At 47.6% G+C, this 18,385-nt stretch overlaps 6 protein-coding genes across 6 annotated transcripts; 3 read left to right on the top strand and 3 right to left on the bottom strand.

The window, feature by feature from the left end:
- Positions 1–51: 51 nt before the first annotated feature.
- LY89DRAFT_692396 (uncharacterized protein) lies at positions 52–1,902 on the bottom strand. The gene has a single exon (XM_018216532.1). It carries the CDS (start codon positions 1,614–1,616, stop codon positions 111–113), a length of 1,506 nt encoding a protein of 501 aa, XP_018060939.1. The 5' UTR covers positions 1,617–1,902; the 3' UTR covers positions 52–110.
- A 1,430-nt stretch (positions 1,903–3,332) lies between these two features.
- Positions 3,333–4,433, top strand: LY89DRAFT_678666 (uncharacterized protein; the record flags this gene model as incomplete). Its single annotated transcript, XM_018213762.1, has 1 exon — positions 3,333–4,433. One exon carries the CDS (start codon positions 3,333–3,335, stop codon positions 4,431–4,433), a length of 1,101 nt encoding a protein of 366 aa, XP_018060938.1.
- A 4,585-nt stretch (positions 4,434–9,018) lies between these two features.
- Positions 9,019–10,720, bottom strand: LY89DRAFT_406120 (uncharacterized protein). Its single transcript, XM_018207299.1, has 3 exons — positions 10,618–10,720; positions 10,166–10,563; positions 9,019–9,669 (listed from the first exon to the last, which is right to left on the bottom strand). The coding sequence occupies exons 2-3, from the start codon at positions 10,434–10,436 to the stop codon at positions 9,170–9,172; spliced, it is 771 nt and encodes a 256-aa protein (XP_018060937.1). The 5' UTR covers positions 10,437–10,563; positions 10,618–10,720; the 3' UTR covers positions 9,019–9,169.
- Positions 10,721–11,457: 737 nt separating this feature from the next.
- On the top strand, positions 11,458–13,416 carry LY89DRAFT_790436 (CHL4-domain-containing protein; the record flags this gene model as incomplete). The annotated part of the gene is made up of 1 exon (XM_018223368.1): positions 11,458–13,416. One exon carries the CDS (start codon positions 11,458–11,460, stop codon positions 12,943–12,945), a length of 1,488 nt encoding a protein of 495 aa, XP_018060936.1. The 3' UTR covers positions 12,946–13,416.
- Positions 13,417–13,678: 262 nt separating this feature from the next.
- Positions 13,679–14,987, top strand: LY89DRAFT_603079 (deoxyribonuclease-like protein tatD; the record flags this gene model as incomplete). The annotated part of the gene is made up of 4 exons (XM_018210284.1): positions 13,679–13,780; positions 13,853–14,030; positions 14,083–14,627; positions 14,760–14,987. 4 exons carry the CDS (start codon positions 13,679–13,681, stop codon positions 14,985–14,987), a joined length of 1,053 nt encoding a protein of 350 aa, XP_018060935.1.
- Positions 14,988–15,687: 700 nt separating this feature from the next.
- Positions 15,688–16,908, bottom strand: LY89DRAFT_743722 (nucleotide-binding domain-containing protein; the record flags this gene model as incomplete). The annotated part of the gene is made up of 3 exons (XM_018220971.1): positions 15,688–15,833; positions 15,897–16,335; positions 16,384–16,908. 3 exons carry the CDS (start codon positions 16,906–16,908, stop codon positions 15,688–15,690), a joined length of 1,110 nt encoding a protein of 369 aa, XP_018060934.1.
- Between the last annotated feature and the right edge of the window lie 1,477 nt (positions 16,909–18,385).

Below are 18,385 nucleotides of genomic sequence, written 5' to 3'. Positions count from 1 at the left end.
TGCTATCGTCACATTGGGCAAATTTGTACATCTCACGATATCCAGAGATGCTGCACGTTTTGATTGCGATAATCTATGTTCTTTCTATGTCTAGGTAATCAAACACAACTCTACAATTTTGAACCTCGCAAAGTCCTTCCGTACAGCCATTGTGAGAATGTGACGCTGGGTTCGTCGAAGAGCTTGGTGACGAGCTCTGCAAGCCAGAAAGTAACTGGCAGAAGAATCAAGTGTGGTACCAGAAAACCCACTTCCATGCCCAGAGGTCCTGCTTTACTCATTGGCAAAGCATTGACCCAATTCGGTATTCCACCTTGATGGACGTCTCTGAACCAGCCCGTAGCAGCGTAAAGTCGATCACCCAGGGTCCACAGGACAGGTCCGTGAACGAGGTAAAGAGAGAACGAGATGCGACCAAGATACTGATTGAATCGCATCTCGAAAAAGCTCTTGATCAGAGGTATCCGTGATATCGAGCCCACAATGAACGTAGCTGCGAAGAAAAGGTAGAACCACTTGTAATCGAAGACAGCTTGTGGCTTCAAGAATGATAAGTAGTACCATCCCTTCTCCTTCTTCAGCTCATCCAACTTTCCGTCATGATTGGGAATGCCGCCAAGGTAGATCCCGACAACAAACAAATTGACGAAAATAAGTTCTTTGAATTGCTCGAAACGCGTGAACATTTCTGGGATCTTGTTTCTGTCGGCAAGAAGATCGAGGTCGCAGATCAGCATTCCAGCACAGAACATGGCGCAGAAAGCTCCATCCACAATGTACATGAAATAAAAGATAAGTCCTGCTTCACACCACAATCTAGCATTCCTGGTAGCTCTCGAGAAAGATAGAAGTGCTGTAAAGATGACAATTGAACCTCTGAACTCGGCGGGAATGGACCAAACGTGGAAGTTGTAACTCAGCCAAGGTTCTCCGCCGCCTGTAAAGATAAAGCTAAAGTTCTTGAACTCGGCATACCAATTCCAGACTTCTTCTCCATAGGTACCTTTGTGTTCTGAATCGGTCCAGAGTCCAAAGAGATGCCAGGAAGTCATGTACAAAAACGTCGTTGCAATAACTGGAATGTAAAGTCGTAGCCATCGTCTAAATAGAGCCGAAGATAGATTATCTCCAAGCTTGCTGTGCTCAGCAGACTGAATGAGAGATAGCGGTTTCGCGGAGAGGACGTATCCTGAAACGACAAAGAAGATCGAGACAGCGAAATGGCCACCGGAGAATAATGTACGAATGCCTGAAATGCTTGCAAAGTGATGCTCATTGTTGTATCCAAATCCATGCTGAAGAACTTCATCGGTCTTGTTTGTTTGATGAGCCCAGAGTTGGTGATGGTGCCAATAGACCATGAAAGCTGCAAATCCTCGAAGACCGTCAAGATAAGCTGTTCTCCTTGCTTTCTTGACCGGATCGCCCGTCTTGCTCATACACAATGGTCTGAAGATATCCAGAAACCAGGTCTTCGATCGCCCGCGTCGGATTGGAGAAAGAGGTGGGACATCTTGCTTGATCTCGTCCCAATTACCTGCATCCAAGATGCTGTCTTTCTTAGAAGGCATATTGAAGCTTGTTGGTAAAGTGTAAGAACGAGGAAGCGAAGGCATGCTGTTGAGATTGTGTTTCACTCTCGCTGCTCTCGTGCTCCTTGGAAGAAAGTGTGTGCACGAAGACTGCCAAGGCACGAGGTCTTGCGGGACGCACTGCCGATATCATCAACGGAGATTTAGCAAGCTTCATCAATCGTTGAGGCCGCGTGTGGCGGCTTGTGGACGCAATGTCTATCACAAGCCTAAGTTGGGCCACATGGGTCAGAGAGTATCGCCGAGGTCTGTACTCGGGAGATGCGGATCGTCTAAAGACGGGTACACAAATGGCGTCAATTGCTTCAGGACATTTGTATGGCAATCTGTACACCCAGACTAGGGTACCATACTTATCACATGTGGTGAGCACTCCCAACAATCAGATGGTGGCGGCTCCCGAGGTTGACGAGTGTAACGCTGCGGGGCACCTTGCAACTCGAAATTGCCATGTCCCTGTCGAGAAAACGTTCCCGAGCCAGGTGCAGGAGGTGTGCAGGAACAAAAGCTCAGGAAAGCATATATAGCCGCGATTTGCACTGCTTATCGCTGTGTTCGGCAGTGCGAAACAAGCATCTGCCCTGACTAAGTCCAACTCGCCCTATCGTTGTTCTGTGTTGCTCTTCGGATCCATTACCGGCTGGGGGAAGGATCGCTTAACCCCGCATTGTTAGCCCCTTTATCCTCGCTTGTGCGTCCGAGGTACATGCCCAATTCTACCAATCAACTACAGATGCTTCATACTCTTGGACTTTACGAAAGAGATCGGCCTAAACCTAGATATCAAGAGCTTCTCTTTGCCTTCTCGTCCAATCCGGAATCTGACTAATGCCGGTAACCATACTCTATCAGGTATGAGCTACTCCAACTATGCCATTGGTCAATGGTGCTTGTAAGAACTCTAGGTTACTCGTAGAACTCAAATATTACACATGCGTGACGTGGCTTAACTGATGCATTATTTAGGAGCGGTCACTCCTAGACGTCTCTGTGATAAGATAAGCTGGAAGTGGACAAGTCTACTGCAAGATGTATTTCGTTGAACTGCAAGCTTCTGCCGTTGATATCTCTGGCCTGGCTCACAGCGGAAATTGGCGGACCAGCTTGACATGCACCTGTGTTAATAATGGACCTTTTGCCCCTTGTAACCTTGAGTCATCATGTGAAGTCGGTGAAACCCTCCTTCCACAAATGAGCCGTTACACAACTTCCAAATTGCTTAATCCCCCCTCCCAGCGATCAGCACTAACTGCCAGGGGCAGATCCTCGACCGCTGCAGACTTGGGACGGACTTTCAGCCATATTTGTATGTTTGTCCCACACCCTCAAACATCGGATCGCGATCGTCCCAGCCGTCTTTAAACTGTGTACCCAGTGATACGTCACTAAGCAGTTCTCGAGAACGGCAGAGTGGACCTCGGATTCCCTTTCCCATTCTCCACAGAGCTTCTCCCTCAGGCTAGATAACAGACCCTTGATGGGATACAAGGGAGTCCCCGCTATCGCATGGCTCGGGGAAGTTGTCACAAGCTCACAGAAAAATAACGATAACCTTCTTCTCTCCCATCTTATCTGTGTGCCTCAACCTTACAGCTGGATGCTATGCCTGACACCACGATGCAACCCAAGATGACCTATGGAAACCGTCTTCCAAAACAGATTCGAAGAGCTCTTCCTATATATATCGCAGTCATTCTATTCATCACAATCATCTCCAATGCCGACTCAATCGGGTCGTCGATGAAGAGAGCGAGTCCGAAGAACCTCAAGCGAAGCTTTTCAACACAGAAAGTCCTCTCCACAGGATTGGGAACGCAATTCCCCAAGAAGATATGGCAAACGTGGAAAGTGGATCCATTGAACTTTGACGTGCGAGATTCGGATACAGCAAAGACGTGGACAGCCAAGAATCCAAGTTATCGATACGAAGTCTTGACTGACAACAATGACTTGTACTATGTCGAGACACATTTCGGACCAGATGGATTCAATCGACCAGACATAGTCGAAACGTACCGATCACTAACCGCAAAGATTATCAAAGCCGATCTGTTGCGGTATCTCGTTATGTACGTAGAGGGTGGAGTCTATGCAGACATTGATGTTGAGGCATTGAAGCCCATCAAGCGATTTATTCCAGATCGATACGACGAAGGAGACATCGACATGGTTATCAGTGTTGAGATCGACCAGCCAGAGTTCAAGGAGCATGCAATTCTCGGCAAGAAATCACAATCTTTCTGTCAATGGACATTCATGTGCAAGCCACGTCTACCAGTCATGTTGAAACTGATTGACAACATCTTAGCATGGCTCAACGACCTCTCAAGACAGCAAGGAGTACCAATCTCCGAACTTCATCTCGACTTCGACGAGGTCATCAGTGGTACGGGGCCTTCGGCTTTCACGATTGCAGTTCTGGAAGCCATGAGCAAAAAGGAGAAATCTACAGTGGACTGGAGTGTCTTCCACGACATGAACGAATCTAAGCTGGTTGGCGGTGTCCTCGTCCTCACTGTTGAAGCATTCGCAGCAGGACAAGGCCACTCGGACTCTGGAAACCACAATGCTAGAACAGCACTTGTCAAGCACCACTACCACGCATCATCCTGGCCATCAAACCACCCACGGTTCAGCCATCCCGTCTTCGGAGAAGTTGAGAAGTGCAATTGGGATCCCGAGTGTGTCAAGCTATGGGACTACAACATTGCGGTTTTCAAGAATCTCCCAGAGGAAGAGCAAAAGCAGCAGATTGCAGTCAAGGAAGCCGCTGAGAAACAACTTGCGGATCTCGCTGCACTTGCGCCCCCACCGGCTCTTGCACCACCTTCTCTCCCCTGAACTAGATGAGTTGGCGCGAAACAAAGAAACGATTGAATGGAGATGCATGACCGGGACTTCCTTCTGATCTATCACCAACCACAGATTACTGTGCATAGGGCTTGGCGCACAAGGCGTTCAGGATTGGATCTGGGTTGGGTCGGGTCGAGATTTCATCAATGTACATAGATAGACAACGAGGCTAGGCACTTGCACGCCATGGCACTTAAAGTATACCCAGAACAGCCAAAGTACAAACAAACAAGCTTCAAGATCGAAACCTTCATGATGTGACATCCCGAGAAATCGTCAATTCTGAAGATAAGAAAAATATTCTACGCGAGTTTGACTACCTTCCGTTTTAGCCGAAGAGGCACAGCTCCCGTCCCGTCCTTGTTCGACGAAGGGTGGGAGCGTGCAGGACTGCATGGCATTCGCATCATCGCATGGCACTTGCGCGAGATATAAATTGCATACGAAAGATACTCTGCGCCAAGTCTCAACAAAATGCACATCTATCTTTCCCATCTTCAATCCCCATCCCGTAGAATCAGTGCTTTGCTGCTTGCATGGCAAGACGGGAAAAGTTTCCGTACGTGCTGCCAAGCTTTGACGATCGGAACGTTCGAGATCCGGCAAAGGAACTTTCCACTTTCTTCCAGACCTACGATTTGCCGTGCCGCTGGTGTCGGCCTTGAACCCGGCTCTCGTGAATCTGGCGATAGTGTATTCCGTGCTGAATTGACTGCCGTCCATCTTGAAGTCAAAGTTCAAGCTTGCAAAATCGCGAGACCTGGTATACAATCCAACTCTGGTCCAGCTGTTGGAAATCTGGCTCACATGGAAGATCATCTCGTATCGACCGCTTTGAAGCTGCTCACTTCCACAGTTCATGATCTCTCAAGGAACTAAGATCTGACTTTGCGCGAAAAGTTTCCTTCCCCTGTCCTTCTGGGCTGGTGTCTTGATCGACAGGACCTCAAAGTTTGGAACGGGACTTCTGTTTTTGTCTTTCCAGAGGGGAGATTACTTTTAGCTGGGCCCATGAAATCGAGTACCGAAATGTGCTTTGTTGCGAGAATCTTGAGACTTTCCCTTCATGTTCCGGTGGAAGTAGATTTCGCATGCTTTTTGCGAGTCTTGGATTGCAGTGAGATTGGAAGCTCGGGATTGTTAGTTGAAGTGTCTTGTATGATTCATAGGTGGTGTTTCTCTCCGATCATAGGGCTGATGCAAGGTTTTGACGTTCCTTCTCCCATGGTAGATTTCTGCGTGTTAAAACATTGTCTTTGTAAAATGCTACTTCTGCGAGGTGTGATGCCGCAGAGCAACAGCATAGTTCTATTGTTAGCGTGTACTGAAAAACATCGTTGTTTCACTTTTTGCTGCAGTGGGTCCACTTAAGGTTAAGCTCATGGTCTTTGATTGTAGCTCTATCCACAATAGTCATGGATATATACATCCTCGCTTTTTGAAAAGGTTTTATTTTCCAAGTTAGCTCCGTGAATTAGTGAGGCTCTAGTGAAAGAGAACAGGGCCGCCTAAGAGGGTTTGGAAAGTGAGGTGGAAGGAGATGTGGTTGTTGGAGGAGTGGGAAGTGGGATTTCAAGCAAGGTCCTCCCTTTCAGAGGTGGATCTTTGACTTGAGATCAAGTACTTTTGTGAGGCAGTCACTTCAGATTGAATAAAACCCTCTTTTGATCATGAACATTCTCATATTGTTGAGTTCTGGCTAAGATGTTCGAAATGCAGAAAAGCTTCCTTTGGAGTTTTTCATTCGGTGCAGTCTTGAATTCGTGAAACATTCTTGCAGCAATAGACATATCGATTTCTCATACATAGCATAGTATCTTGGCACGCTCGCCAGAACCCTGTATTGCTGTCGACCTTCCCTCCACTGTCAACAATTGCAGAATTCGTCAATGTCAGCAAGATTCTCATATCTCCAGGACCTTCCTAGTACTGCTCAGAAATGCGAACAGCTACTTGTCAACGCAATATGGAGGCAATACTCTAAATATCAGATTGCCTAATCCTAACCGTAAGGTTCTCCAGACACAGCTTGGAGATGGCAGGGTCCTCGTTATCTTCTACCATCTTCCTTGTCAGAATTGTAAAGGGAGCTTGCTTATATACTTCTTTGCACCTAGGACGGGAAAATTCTACCACTCACACATAGCTGCAATTCACTTTTAAAACCGAGGACTCTTGCAAAGATTCACTAAATTCATTTTCACATTTCCAAACTGGGAGTCGCAAAGCTTTCTCTATCGCTGTACGAATATAAATACTGCTCAACTAAACCCACACAAAAAGTTCAGTACAATACAAACACACACACACCACAATCACCACACTAGAGCCGGAGGCCAATGTGTCGCTTGGGAGAATAGCTTCTGCACCCCGGAAGACATGAAACAAACACAGATCTTTTACAGAACGAAATTGGTGAACTGCCATCTTTTGTGCTTGATTGTTGTTGTCAACCACCATTTTGGATCGCGATTGTTGTCAATTCTTTCTCCGTTGCCACTTTTGGAAATATCCAAGGTCAGCTTAAACGCTTTCGTCCAAAGAACTCCCATGCTGCTGTTAAATAATGTGCTAAAGTGTCTAGGGAAATAATTGTTGTCAAGTGCCAAGCTATTGTCGACTCTTTCTTCCACAAACTCTTTCCGACCTTTAATATGCCTCCTCCAAAGAATCTATATGCACCACCCCCAAAGTTAGCTCGCAACACCACACATTCATAGCCTACAAAGCTCGGCGCCCCTTCCAACGCGACAGTCCCATGGTATACCGCGCCAACGAAGGACAGGATCTGAGAATTTTGAAAGGTGGAAATTCAAAGTATATATAGGAGGAAAGATCGGCCGCTGGGGGCAGTGCTGCCTCACTCCTGGGGCAATATAAGATACTGGCAAGTAAGTGAATATAAGTGAATAAAGTTGTTAATTGTTATGTGAAAAGAGAGATCTTCTAAGGTATTGTCAAATGTTTACCTAAGAAAAGACCCTTCATGCAAAGTTCCAAACGGAGAGCCACCACCTTTGTTATCAATCCTCACATCCACTTCAAAATTTCTCCACAGACCCGGGCTGAAGTGTGGGGTTGTGATTTTACCAAAGGAGCCACAATTCAAATGACAGCTCCTCAAGGGCCTTCTTTTATACCCCACCAGGATTCAAGTGATTCAGGTTCGCCCCTAAAACACACGACGTGGGTCACTAAAGTGATTCACTAGTCAAGCCGTATGGCAAGCATATCCAAACGCGTCACGCAACGAAGCGGTACAAAATAATTGACTACTTAAACTACATTTGCAAGAATGAAGTGAATACAACTGCGTAGCGCAACGAAATGGGCTTACTTCCTTCCACTACAGTCAAGAGGGTGGGGAACTGAATTAGGCTACATAACGCAGTGAGATGGATTATATCTTTTCAACCCTGTAAGACTCATTGACACGGTGAGCAGTAGCTCGCATATCATTGATTTGGTTGCGGAGGGTGAATTTAGGTTCTCTTCGCACCCGGCGGCCAGTTACTTGTGGTAGTTCTTGTGTCAAGCCAGGGTGCCCGGCTCGTGTTGCTCCTTGAACCGGTGTATCTTCTTGGTGATGTTGAGAAGGATGTTAGGTTTGTGGACGGCGAATTTATACTAAGTTCTCCTTTGTGAGAGTAGCAAGTGAATGCTGCTGCTTAAGACAATGAAGTAGATTTACCTCCTTCTAGGACTATCAAGAATGAAGTGAATACAATCGCGTAACGCAACGAAACAAATTTAACTCCTTCCAATACCATTAAAATAACAAGCGAGGGCAGGTGCGTAACGCAACGATTAATTTCCTTAAGCTTCTGGGCTTGGTATAGAGCGGCTCAGAATCAAAGGGTTGTCAGGTGAATATAAACACGTAACGCAACGAAACCGCTCTACATCTTTCCCTACAGAGTAGTAAAGGGCCTGTGTATGAAAGATTTATCAGGTGAATACAAACGCATAACGCAACGAAACAGCTCTACATCCTTCCCCATAGGGAAGTAAAGGCCCGTGACATAAATAAGTTGTCAAGTGAATACAAATGTATGCAACTGCGTAATGCAATGAAAAGGATGAACTTCTTTCCATATAAGCATAAAGAGTGTTTTCATGAAGGAGTTGTCTTGGCGTGTAAGTGGATTGGTCGGGAAGGGGAGATGAAGGATGTGATGAATCATCGACGTAGGAAGAGGTTGATCACGGAGAAGCATTCGACAGGTGGACACTCAGTAGAACAGAATATTTGATAGGATAGAAGATTCAACGGAATAAGATATTTGACCTCATAGATCTTTGACCTACTCGTGCGTAAAGCTAGTGGAGGCTTTAGAGGTTGTGAAGGACACTGTCCCACATCCGCTAGAAGAAAGACTGGACCAGAACTGTCTGGACAGCGTGCAGAATGAGAAAGATCCATGTTACACACGCAATATTGAAATATGAGTCAAAATGCTTGTAATAGAACGATCTTTGTTTATTTGTTAGCTGCATAGATGATAGCCACCCCCAGTAGCCATATGTATTACTCCCCACCCAGTTGGAGTATTAAAGCAGCCGATATTCATCTGCCATCCCCACATCCACCACCCACGTACTCCGTGTATGCATAAACTTCGTATCATGGAAACCACCGGCGCGAACTGAATCAAGCGCATGCAATGCAAAAAACCGCCTCCCCCACCAGAACCCAGAAAGCCTCACTCAATCCCCGTCATGCATCACGCATCAGTTCCCACACCGTCGGTCCGCTCAGCACCTTTCCTAGCCTCGTTCTCGCTGTACTTCTTCCATAGCACTGCTAAGTCATCTTTGCTGTCGTTCTTCTCGGTGATCAGGTTCTTCAACCACTTGTTCTCTGTTTCCAGTTGGTTGATTCGTCCCTCCAGCGCGGAGACCTTGTCGCTCATTTCCTTCGCCGAGCGCTCGAGAGCTTGCTCGCGTTGCTTCTTCTTGACACGGAAACGGGCCGAGGCAGCAGTGTTTCGTCGACGCTTGTCTTCTTCGGCGGCTACTCGAGAGGCATCTTCGATGTTTTGAGGAGAGGATACCGAGTCCGCTTTTCGTTTTGTGCCCGCAGATTGAGGGGCGGGTCCTGGTGATCCTGCGCTGGAGGAAGCAGGGTAGATTGATTGCGAAGTGTTGATCGGTGCCAATGGCCGAGCGGCATTGTCGAAGGAGGGTTGGGAGAAGTTATTGAAGTCAGGAAACGAGAAGTCGCCTGCACGCAACATCGTCACATCGTCAGCATATTGCTTCTTTGAATGACAAACGGGAAAAGCGGATACAATGTGGAGAGCCGCATTTATGTCTGACAAGTCGTCGAGGCATCCCTCTTGCTGTGTAATGCTGCAAAGAAGGGCGGTGATGGGGGTCATGTGACATTGCGCCATCACTCGGCAAATATCCATCGCGGATTGCGTGATGCAAGCACTCGCTGAGAACAGAGGTAGCAATGTGCATCTTATCGCAGCTCTCAGATGCAGTGCGATGCGCAGGGCCCACGTGTGAAAGGGATTCAGCCAGTGATGGCGAATGGTGAGTCGAGTGGTCGTTGCGTTCGCATAATCGAACGTACAGCGGGGTAGGACGAGATACGAACCTCACTCGTGCTCAACTCGAGCCAACGTCGAGAGACACAAAGGTGGGCAACGATGATCGCAAGGACAGACAAAGAGACCGCAAAAGAACTGAAGCATTCGGAGGTTGATACGTACCATTCATAAACTCTAGGGACTTCAAGTCCACGCTGTCGGGCGCAACCGTCGGTGCTCCATCCTGCCCATCAACGCCAAAATTTGTAGATTGTAGATCGGTATCCTGGCCCAAATCGTAGTCGAAGAATTGTGTGTTCGTGAACATAGCCAGGTCGGCGTCGAAGTTCAGTTCGTCGTCGTCGTTCGTAGCCTCTGCTGCGGTGGGAGGAATCGCATTCAGGTTCGCAATGTACTCCGACACGTTCGGTCCTGTCCTTCCACTGTATGCCATGATGAACAATGAATGCGACGGGCGAAGGCTGTCGTAGCCACAGATTTAATTGCGAAAAGGGAGGTACTCGCTGGCGTATTCGGGTCTGCTGAGGAGGCGTGTGAGAGGTGGAAGTGGTGGTGAAAGTCTCAGACTGGAGTGAGTAAGTCTGTCTTTGAAGGCAAATGCGCTTCGACCGAACAGGTGTTGAATAGAACAACGCCAATCAGTTCCTCAACTCACAGGTCAAGTGAATCTGGGAGGCTGTGGTTGTTACCCCGTACTTTTTGCTTTCTGGTTCGTATGTGCAGGAGAGAGGATTTGACGGAGTTGAAGAAGCAATTCCTTGCCCGGGAGTGAGTCGTGTAGAGTCGGCCCACGATAGTGGGGCGGGTTACTAATTCAAAATGCAGTGGAAAGCTGAACGTGGGATGGACAAAACCCGCGGCAAAGGCGTGTGACTGGATTAAAAGGGCGTTCTCGTTGGAAATCCAAGATGAGAAATTCACTTTTCGAACATACACTTCTCTTACGATTCAATTCTGACCGTCAATCTTCAGCAAACGGGTGGACGGAATTGCATTGCTGATCATGATGATGTCTTGAAGTTTTTTCTTCATGGCCTCAGACAGCAGACTTGGCCGGCAAATCTCGCCAGGAGCGAAGATCGGAGTTTGCTCGCGGTTTCTCCTCGGCTCGATTTGCTGCAAGAGGATAAAGCGAAGTGGGGGGGCTCTGAGACAAATTTGCTTAGATTGCTTACATGCGCGAATCATGAGGCCAATATTTGGCTTTCACTTCCCCGGATCGGGCAAGGGCTTTGTTGTTTAGCCGTTCTGATGGATAAACTCCGGGATGAGAAAGGGACCTCCATGTGACCATTGATCTGGACCTTTTTTTGAGCCTCATCCAGGCGCGTTACCCAAGCATCGGAACGCGACAAAAGCAGATGTCAATACAGCACGACAATGTCGACAAGGACGGATATGTGATGGCAACCGCAAATATAATGATATCCAATTAACTTACATGCATTGGCATCATGACGACTCTCTCCATTCCGACCACTTCCGCCCTCCCCTCGACCCAACTCGTCCCCTCAACACACCCCGCAGTCCATCGAACCTTGCTTCGATTATCGCGACAATCTATGATATCCTTGGTACTGGACTGGCTCGATGAACGCAACCAAGAGAATACTGCACCATATCTTCTCTCCTCCGATGACGAAGACAACGACGAAAATGACGATGATCTATACCCACCAGCTTCATCTCTCGCTGCGTTGCGCGAAATCTATACAGACCTCCAGGGTCGCAAAGGCGGCAAGAGAGATGTGGTGGATAGGGCGATTGAAGGGGACTGGCGAGATGGAATATCTCTCTACCAGTTGGCAATGGCAGATATGCAATATCTCTACGATCATCCTTCATCACAGAAATGGAATGCCTTGAAGATTACACGCCTCACCAACGACCAAGAGAAGACTTCTCCCTCAATACCACGATTTCACCCAGCAACCTTCCTGCGAAACCTCCAACAAGAAGTCCTCCCAGACGTTAAGGCGCACTATAATTTAGACCGACATGCGACCCTACCTCTCCTCATACTTCGAGTATTTATCGTCGAAAGTCCGTACAATACTTCGTTGGCTCTCCAATCTGTAAATCAGAACAGCATCCTCGACTCGAACAAGACATTCTACGTTGCATTTCCTGACTCATCTCCCCATGTCTTCGTATCAGCAACATTCAATGCACAAAGCAGCTCACGAGGCCCTTCATCAAATAATAAGAGCTTAAGGAGGCTGATACTAGAGGGAATTCCGAAAGCATTCTCAAAGCCAAGGGAGAGATATACACTACAAAGCACGAGTCTCAGTGCTAAGAACTTGGAGGCTCTGGTAGAAAAACGAGGTGGTGGGAGAACGAGTGCAGCTGGTGGAGGATGGAGTGTCTATGCGGAGGAAAAACATGGAAAGGATAATCCACTTAATACACAATTACCCACGCCGGAAGCTTCCATACTGGACGATGTTGAGTCGAACACGAAAGAAGAGGAGAAGGGTTTGAAGAGAAAGAGAGAAGAGGCCCACGATGTTGTGAAGAGGCGTAGATTGGTTGCGCAAGGGAGATTTGGCAATACCGCAAAGGCAGATGATGGGAAGGGTATTGAAAGACTTGACATACGAGTTGAAGATCTATTTCCCGAAGCAGATGCTGCTGAAGAGGAGGACCTCAATCTCGATGACAGCGCCAGAGATCGGAATTCGAAACGAAAAGGAAGAAGGAGCAGCATTAGTATTGAATTAGACAAAGCTGAAGAAGATGATGTTCAAGCTGATGGTTGGCGACCGGATGTAAGGATCACATTGCATGGATCGCATGTCTTTGCTGGGATCAGAGATTTGATAGAGGCTGGTATCGTGGAGGGGGAGAAGATGCCAGGATGGATGACTGGCGAGGAGGGTGTGAGCCTTGGTGTTGTACGAGATGGACGTATAAGAGGATTCAAGGGGACTGGGGTTTAAGCTCCATTCGCCCTTTATTATTGTGATGTATGAATGAGTATCATGTCTGGCGTTCAGGGCATCTGGGATGGGAGATATCCAATGGCATTAGGGTTGGTAGCATTCGATGGAAGAATAGCTGGGCATTTCATCATTCGTCCTGCATGGTCCCTTGCGTAATGAAGCAGAGAAAAATGTCCGTTCTCCGTCTGGGATGGAAAGTCTTGGAATTGTCCATCAAACCTCGGACAATCCGAAGATCAAAATGTGGTAGAGTAGGTCAAACTTTCCTCTCGCGATAAAGCTAGGATGCTTCGATCAACATTATCCTTAATCCCGACTTTATTGCTGTCAAGTCTTATCTCTCTGTCAGTTACTTACTTCAGGGTTGGTTCGTGGCGTTGCAACTTTCCCGGACAAGCAGCTGAACGATTGATTACTATTGATTGTCTGACCCAAGTATCTGGAAATCTGATCTCTTTTTCGGTTGTACTGATTTGGAAGGAGCTTGTTAAGACTTGTATTTTCTTCCCCATACTGTAGGACCAAAGCCGAATTTATAGCAACCGCCCCGCTTCTTGTCAGCCTTGCAGCCTCGTATCGAGTCTTGACTCACGACTTTGGACCTTCACCCTACCCACAAAATGCTCGAAACTCGATGACTCCCACTCCGCACATCCCCAAACTTCTCTTAAGGTCTCAATCGATCTTCTCAAGCATCCTACGCTACCCACCAAGTATTCGCACTTCCACAATGGCGACCGAATACACCATTGAAGCTGCAGCTTCAGCATCTCAGTCTTCTGTACCTATTACGAACGGAGTGAAGAAACTCTACAAACCCCGCTACATAGATGTATACTCCCTTCCCCCTTCTGCCAATCTCTGTAGGTAGTACACAACAGCTAATCCACCTCCCACACAGTAGATAGGCATCAACCTCACCGACCCCGTCTTCACAGGCCTCTACTACGGCACACAACGCCACCCTAACGACCTCTCCGGCGTCCTCCAACGCGCGAAAGAAGCCGGATGCGAGAAATTGATCGTCACAGGCAGTGATCTGAAGGAAAGCCGGAAAGCAGTGCAACTTGCGAAGGAACATCGTATGGCCCCTCGTTCATCTTTCGAGAATCATACTAAGAGAAGTTGCTACAGCAAGAGTAATATACGCCACAATAGGCGTGCATCCATGCAATTGTTCCCAATTCACGAAATCACCCTCGCCGTCCACGATACTAGATGAGCTCCGGGCAATGGCGGTGGAGGCAAAGGCTTCTAACCACGCTGTGGCATTTGGGGAGATAGGGCTTGATTATGACCGATTGGAGCATTGTCCGAAGGAAGAACAGCTCAAGTACTTCGAAGCCCAACTCTCGCTAGCAACGGAAGTCCAACTCCCGCTCTTCCTACACTCACGCGCCGCGCATGCAGATTTTATCCGTATCCTGAGCTCCTTCTCCTCGCGACTTCCCCGCAAGGGAGTAGTGCATTCTTTCACCGGAACGAAAGAAGAGATGTGGGATCTGGTGGAGAAGGGCTGGGATATTGGCGTTAATGGGTGTAGTATGAAGACGGCGGAGAATTGCGAGGTGGTGCGGGAGGTGCCGTTGGATAGGTTGCAGGTCGAGACTGATGGGCCGTGGTGCGAGATGAGGGCTAGTCATGTTAGTGCGGATTTTTTGCTGGGGATGGGGGTTGGGGTTAAGAAGGTTAGGGCTGAGAAGGCGAATGGGAAGGGGGGTGCTTCGAAAGGCGGTTCTCACAAAGACGTTGGTGATGGAGAGCTAATTGGAGAAGCTGCAATGCAAGATGGGGAGCCTGCTGGACATGAGCCTAAGGCTGAGGAAGAGGAAGAAGAAGATCAAAACGGCGAACTCAAAGAATGGAAAAGCGTCAAGAAGGAGCGCTGGGCAGAGGGTCTAATGATCAAAGGCAGAAACGAGCCTTGTATGATCGGGCACGTTGCGTGGGCTATTGCTGGGATTAAGGGGATCTCTGTTAAGCAGGTTTCAGAGGCTGCTTGGGCGAACAGTGTTAGGATGTTTGGTGTTGCTGAGTGAGTGGTGTTGGTGGCACTTCAGGAGTTGGGGATAGAGAGTATATTTTAGATGGGTGGGCAGATAGAAAATAGAGAGCTTGATAATCAGCTTGGTAATCATTTGACATTGAGTGTTGTTTTCTGCAAGGTCGCTGATGTGGGTTGTTATCAGTCCAATGTGGCAGAGCCAACAAGAGTTTGTTCACTTTGTCCATTGAAACGTTCCTCATAGCGAATGGAACCCTGGCTACAGCAGTGAGGCTTTCTTTGGAACACGGTTAAGAATGCTGTATAGATTTATATTATCGAGCTAATTTTATCTGGGCTTTTATGCCTATCTTAGCTCTTCGCGAATTTGGCATAGTTCGCGCATTGCGCAAAAAGTGGGCATTCTTTGGAGGGCGTGGTCGTTGCTACGAGGTGTAACAAAACGTTTCTCTTGGGAGATGAGTAGCTTCAGGGAATGCTATGTAATAGAGTATAGATATAAATGAGGTTCGAAGCTCATATCAAAAGAGTTGAGGCATCATGGTGCAGATATAGATTCTGCCTCTTAGGATAGCTAGCATAGAGGAGCCAATTCCAAAGCAGATTGCATATATTGTGATTTCAAGACATCCTCCTAATAACATTCTCCGCACCCAGTCCAGGGAAAGAGAAATCCACCCCTTAATAGCCAACGTGCACAATCATCCAGCATACTTTCCCAACAAAAGAACCTATCACAACCCACTCCCATCAAGCAACCCCACAAACTTCTCCAAAAACAAATTCTTCCTCACCCGCACAATCACAAACCCAGGCATCTGCACCCAATTCCCATAATGCGCCGTCCCAGCCTTCTTCCCGACCTGGAAACCGAAAATCCCTATCCATCCCCGTATTAGCCAAAGGCCCCCTCTCCCACAGAAGAACAGAAAGTGAAACTCACGAGAAGTAGCAACCTTATACTTCAAGACCGGCTTCCCGCTAAGCAGCAGTCCCAAATTCTTAGCCAGGAACCCAGACTGCTTATCCGCGTAGATAAACTGCGACGGCTCAACAGCCGACACGTCGCCGATGGCCCAGACATCCTTTGCGCCCTTGACGGCGAGGAAGTCATCGACGACCAGGTAGCCGTTTTCGTTGAGGAAGTTGGAGGGGATGTAGGAGGAGTTCGGGAGGAGGCCGAAGGTTGGGATGTATAGGTCCGCGACGAGCTTCTCGTTGTTGGAGAGCAGGAGGTGGTGTTTGTTGTCGGGGGTGGAGTGGGTGTGGGAGGTTATTTTGGTGCCGAGTTTGAGGGTTACGTTTAGGTTGTGGAGTTCTTTGGTGGCGAATTTGGAGATGAAGGGGGGGCTTTCGTGGAGGAGAGTTGGGTTGCTTGCGATCTGGGATGTGTTAGTGAAAAGGGGCGAAGAGGAATGGTTTTGACTTACCAGAATGACTTCTTTCTTGGACCCGTATTCGTAGGCTATTTCGCCTGCAACTTCGATACCAGTTACCCCACCTCCAGCAACGACGATCTTCTGAGCTTTCTGGATCTGTGCTTGGAAGTCGTGGAGAGCGGTTTGGGTTGCTTCGGTTGAACCCAAGCCTTTCAATGGGGTGTCACCTTTGTAGTGAGAGCCAGTAGCTAGAATCAGAAAGTCGTACTTGAGCGTTCTGCCTCCAGAGATTCCCACAGACTTATTGTCCACGTCGAGACTTTCGGCAGAAGCGAGAATGAACTCAAACTGTGCTTCCACGTATTGCTTAAAGCCAGCTGAGATGGGTTGAAACATCTGATCATCGGAGAATTGTCCAGGAATCAAGCCACGAGACGAGGCCATGGTCCAGTAGAAATGGGTATTTGGAGATACGAGAGTTATCTTGACTGGACCAGTTTTGGAAGACTGTTTAAGGATTCGATGTGCGGTACTGATCCCCGCATAGGAGCTTCCGAGAATCAAAATGTTCTTCATGGTTTGAGATGGTAGCGATGAGGAGTTTATTTGTTGGAAAGAATGAGCAGTGAGGAAGTGGAAGGCTTGCAGGAAAGTACTTGCAATGAATTGAAGAATAGAAAGCATTGCGGGAGAAGCTTGAGCAAGAATACACTGCGAGACGGGTCTATTTGAGCAGATTACATTTCATTGAGTATTCCTGATAAAGCAATCATAGACAGCCTGAACCCAAAACATGAAATTTTACGCGTGCGGATAGTCAAGAAAATCAGCGACTTTGAAGAGCCGCACTGGTCATTGAATGCGGCTCGCCCATGCAACTTGAAGTATTGACATTTCTGACCAATGCGAGGGCTTTGCGCATCGAGATCTCGTGATCAGAGAATGAAGAAAAGGGGTTCTCGCGCGGCTTCAGCCAATCATGTGCTGCAGCGCAATAAATTATCTGCCAATCGTGAAAAGTAACGCGGCAAAGTGAAAATTTAATATGTAGACATTTGAGACCATGATTCAGAAAGATTCAACGACACCTTCGGACTTCTATGTTACTCGAACGCCGCGAGGAGCGGGAGAATTTGAAGTCCGAGATAGATAACACTGTAAAAGGAGGGATGCTATTGGAGATGTCGGAGTTGCTTGAAACCTCGCTTTCTATCCTCAATTAAAGATTTTTTGTTAAAAGGCAATTTTGAAATTTATACTCATGTGCACCCAGTTTCCTATTAAGATTATATTTTATTTCCCCCAAGCTTTCAAGGACTAGCTTCTATTGTTACTTTTAAATAAGTGTTTCAAGCTTTCAAGATGAACTCACTCGATGCTGACCTCAAAAATGAGAGTATCGCTAGTCTTAGTCATGAAATACCACATGTTTGAATATTAGCTTAGGCCAACTCAAGGTCTTCTTTACTCCCAGCTCCCTATTCCAGCGCCCATTCCCGGCGCGGGATATTTCATGACTATTCGGGGTCTCCACAAAGCTCAGACTACGGAATGCATGGCCAGCTCTTCGGCCTTCTCGAGTGCTTCATAATCGAGTGCCGAGAGTGCTTATGCGTCTTCAGCTTATGGGAGGTCACAAGCAGCGCCCTATTCCCAGTGCCCTAAAGTTATTCCCAGCGCGATATTCCCAGCACTATTCCAGTTATTTCCAGCACCCTATTTCCAGCGCGGGGTATTCCCAGCGCCTCATTCCCAGCTATTCCCAGCGCCCTATTCCGAGTTATTCCCAGCACCCTATTCCGAGCTATTCCCAGCACCCCATTCCCAGCGCCCTATTCCCTATTTCCAGTTCTCTATTCCCAGCTCCCTAGCTCTTAGTCTCGCCTTCATGATTTGTGACTTACATGCAGCATAATTAGAACTCCGTCTACTCTACAGCTTCCGCTAGTTGGTTGCTCTCCCCTAAGCTGCGATCAGGATTACGTTGTTTTCGCGAATATTGTCTGATGTGCAATACTTATTAAGAGCACAATAATTATGTACATTCTGACAA

The sequence above is a fragment of the Mollisia scopiformis genome, assembly GCF_001500285.1.
Source record: "Mollisia scopiformis unplaced genomic scaffold LY89scaffold_42, whole genome shotgun sequence".
Lineage (NCBI taxonomy): Eukaryota > Fungi > Ascomycota > Leotiomycetes > Helotiales > Mollisiaceae > Mollisia > Mollisia scopiformis.
The sequence above is the reverse complement of the archived record's forward strand: the minus strand, read 5'-3'. Positions and strand labels throughout refer to the sequence as shown.

Excerpts from the sequence above, each read along its gene's own strand:
- LY89DRAFT_406120 (XM_018207299.1), bottom strand. The coding sequence starts at position 10,436 with ATGGCATACAGTGGAAGGACAGGACCGAACGTGTCGGAGTACATTGCG. Across the intron at positions 9,670-10,165 it reads GTCCCTAGAGTTTATGAATG|GCGACTTCTCGTTTCCTGAC; the intron begins GTACGTATCAAC and ends TGTTGCGTGCAG.
- LY89DRAFT_692396 (XM_018216532.1), bottom strand. The coding sequence starts at position 1,616 with ATGCCTTCGCTTCCTCGTTCTTACACTTTACCAACAAGCTTCAATATG.